This window comes from Antrostomus carolinensis, unplaced genomic scaffold, assembly GCF_000700745.2.
Source record: "Antrostomus carolinensis isolate BGI_N321 unplaced genomic scaffold, ASM70074v2 scaffold12230, whole genome shotgun sequence".
In the NCBI taxonomy this organism is placed as follows: Eukaryota; Metazoa; Chordata; class Aves; order Caprimulgiformes; family Caprimulgidae; genus Antrostomus; species Antrostomus carolinensis.
In genome coordinates this window covers 19,873-23,617 of record NW_010289109.1, presented here as the reverse complement: position 1 = coordinate 23,617, position 3,745 = coordinate 19,873, and the positions used below count along the sequence as shown (strand labels likewise).

Genomic DNA, 3,745 nt, shown 5'->3' with positions numbered 1-3,745 from the left:
GTGCGGGAGCCCCCGCTCGTGCCCTGAGGCTTTGGCCGGCCTGGTCCCTTCTGCCGGACACGGTTCCGCTGGAGCGGGACTTACTGCAGCCAGCGAGAGAAGCGCTGGGCGAGAAGCAGCAGCTGCTCTCTGCCCATTTGTTTTTAAGCCGGAATAAGTTCAGGCTTCGCAGCAGAAGATCCGGGCGCCCCGGCTGCGCTTTCCCGCTGCCCCCGGCGCCGCACGGACACCAGTGCAGACGTAGGAGCCAGACTGGGGGACCGCTCCGGCTGAAAACGAACCGCAAATAGCTTTTGACATGACACGAGGGCTCTCTGGTGTAGTCACTGAATTCATTACCGTGTCCTGCTGCATTTGGTTACCCAAGTTTGCAAACTGTTGCCAAATTGGGGCTTTTATTTATTTTTTTTAAGAGTAGTTAATACATGCAAGTGTTAAATGTAGTTTTAGTTTGGCAGCACATGGACTTAAAATCTTAATGTGTAAAAACATATTGTGAATGATATTTTATTGCTGACAGAAACAATATTAGGGAATAACATTTTTTGTAAAACTGGACTGGGTTAATTTTATTTCCTGGCTGTTATGCCCTTGGTGTCACCCTTCCCACCCTCCCCGCAATCCAAACTTAATTTAAAAATGGATTACAGCTTGTAAGTCTCTTTTAAGCTTTGTTAGTCCAAAAACTAATTGGCTCTACCTTTTAAAAGTGGTTACTGACGTGGGTAAGATTTTTATCTATAAGGAAGTAGCTAATTTAAATGATTGCAGCAGCAGGAGGTATTAACTGTACCTTGCAGAAATGTTATGTAATAGAAGACATCACTGGCTGGAAAGAAAAATGAACCAAGACATTGGTTGCACTGGATTCAGCAGTTCATTCCCATATTCATTGAACAAAGTTATTACAAATCTGCCTGGAGCTTATCTGTTAGCTCATTCCCTAATCAGCAGAGGAACATAATCTCACACCAATTAAAGTACCTTTCTTTAGCGTATTCAGAACCTGGCAGATAGTGGCCCAAAAGATGCTGCTGAATGACCAACAAACACCCACCCATCAGAAGCCATACATCATAATTTCCTGGTTTGAAAAATGGTTTTGTAGACAGCACGTTGTTTGCTGGTGCCTCCTGCTGTAGGTCATCCCTTCATGGAGAGAAGTCCTGTTTGGAGTCATGTGCCGTTCTCTTTGCTGGTGCGGGTGCAGCCTGAGTCACTGTGACATGGGAATGAGCCGGCGTGGCCTGGCGATGAAGCTCTCGGGCCCTAGAGGGGGGCAGCTCTATGAAAAACTACCTTTTGCCAGTAGATCTGTGACAGGCTGACTTCCAAATTATTATTAGGAGACCTAATTAATGTTTACAAGTATGTTAAGGGCGGATGTCATGAGGATGGAGCCAGGCTCTTCTCAGTGATGCCCAACGATAGGACAAGGAGCAGTGGGTGTAAGCTGGAACACAGGAGGTTCCGCTTAAACTTGAGAAAAAACTTCTTTCCAGTGAGGGTGACAGAGCCCTGGAACAGGCTGCCCAGGGAGGTTGTGGAGTCTCCTTCTCTGGAGACATTCAAGACCCGCCTGGACGCCTTCCTGTGTGATCTCGTTTAGGTTCCTGCTCCGGCAGGGTCTTTTGAGATCCCTTCCAATCCCTGACATTCTGTGATTCTGTGAAATTATGCCAGATAGTAGTTGGTCCAGGGCAAAACTGTTAAAGTAATTGCTGCTGTTGTAGGAGGATAGGAGCGGGGAAGATGGAGGGGATAACGCAGACGGTACGGAGTCCTGGTGTGGTTTAACTTACTTGAATTGCCGTAACCTTAGTGTTTTCTACAGTGAATAATTTTTCAAGAAAGCCCTTTGTGTGAAGTCCCATCACTGTTCTGAGCAAAACTCTTCTATTACTGACTCAGGTGGAAAATAAGGCTGAAGGAAATGCTGTCTTGTGTATGGAAATTTGCTCTATTGCTTCCCTTTTTTGCTGACACTGAACTTTTCCTCTCTCTTTACTTTTACTAGTGTGCCAATGCTCTTTCTGTCACACTTCAGTGTATGCTACATGGAAAGGATCAGCTGCCGTTTCAGAGCGAGCACTTGCTGTCAGCTGAAGAGCAGGGAAGCACAGAAAGACCTTTTGATTACTCTTAGATAAATATTAGTCTAAGATTAGTTTTTCTAGAATGCAGTGTGATTATAAGGGCAAGAGGACATCTTATTGTCAAACACCTGGAGTTCCTACACAAGCTTCTTTAAGAACAGACTTTAAAATTTAACTTCAACTTTTTATAGGAGGTGTTTGACAACCTTGCAATTATTGTACGCTGCCATTGTAGTATTTGATGCAGTTCTCCAGCTGGAGAACACTCTCTTTCAGTTCTTAAATTAAAATGAAGCTGCATTCTGAGTCATCATCTTTGTTTTCTTTCAGAAAATGTCAGCCTGCTGTTCAAGTTGTACTGCCTGACGGTGATGACCCTGGTTGCTGCAACATACACGGTCGCGTTGCGGTACACAAGGACGGCAGAGACAGAACTGTACTTTTCAACAACAGCTGTCTGCATCACTGAAGTTATCAAGTTGTTCTTGAGCGTGGGCATCTTGGCTAAGTAAGTATGGGAATGCTAATCAGTATTTTGAAAATTAATCCCAGCTTCTAACCTCAGATTCTGAGATACTGAAGTACAGATACATTTGGGAACGTGGCTGGATAGTCAAGTTGTGGAAGAGTAATTTTAGAGCGGGTTAGAGCTTGTGAGTCCTCCTCAACTGAAACTGCTTTGTAAACACCACAATGTTCAGGTGTGTCCTTTCTGCATATTTTCTATTTTTGTATGCTTTGGAATAGGTTCAAAATGTCAGCATGGATTATCTGCGATGTTTTGGGTCCTTAAAGCGTTGATGTAGATGAAAGCTAGACTGTGAGCCATCGTCTGCCGAGTTACATAAAACTGTAATGTTCCTAGTCATAAATTTTTCCAAACTTTGTTATAGATGTGTTTTGCTGTCTCTGTTAACCTGCAGAATCAAAACTGAAAGGCTGTGTGGTCAGAAAATACTAGAGTTTCTGGTATCCCAGACTGCTGCTAAGGACTAGAACTTTAGTCCACACGTGAGCATCTGAAGTGGGGAAGCCGTCAGTCCGCTGTCTTTCCTCTCAGCTTCCCTGTGCTACGCCCTTCCTTGGAAGAATCTTTATATTCTGGATTTTCCAAAGCCCAATTCTTGCTGTTGTGGTAGAATTTCTTCTTTTCGAGTCTCTGCCTGTCACTTTGTGGCTTTTGGTACATCAGAGGGCTGGCTGTTTTGTGCTAGAGGATCACAAAGTCACATGGTGTACTTCAGATTTTTATCAGATCTTTTCTACTTAACATCAAAATGTCGTTTTACTTGCTTTAGAAATGAGACCATATTTGAATTTGGTAAGGCAGATGTGGCAAGTGGCCTTTTCTTTAACCTTTCATTAAATGTAATGCGTTAGAAAAGACAAGCCTGAGCGGTGGCAAATTTCTGATTTCCTTTTTATGCAGCCTGAGCTTCTCCCTCTGCCAGCACTAAATGTTGGCAGAAGTGTTTCTGCTGATGAGTGGTTGCACTGTGGTTCTCACAGTGTTGTGGCCAGTGTGGATCCTGATCTAGCCTGCTTTCTGGAGACTGCAGCAGCCCACATTTCTCAATAGTGAGGGACCTGTGGGTGGCCTCACCCGTGTGTGTAGTTTCTCAAATCTGTTTTTGTGCAGCTGGGACCCA

General features: G+C 44.3%; 1 protein-coding gene across 1 annotated transcript in view; it reads left to right on the top strand.

The window, feature by feature from the left end:
* Positions 1-2,430: 2,430 nt before the first annotated feature.
* Positions 2,431-3,745, top strand: part of SLC35A1 (solute carrier family 35 member A1) — a 13,619-nt gene continuing 12,304 nt past the window's right edge. The window contains exon 1 of the mRNA XM_010168969.1: positions 2,431-2,604. Within this exon, the coding sequence (XP_010167271.1) occupies positions 2,468-2,604 (137 nt within the window). The 5' untranslated portion in view covers positions 2,431-2,467. The remainder of the gene's footprint in view (positions 2,605-3,745) is intronic.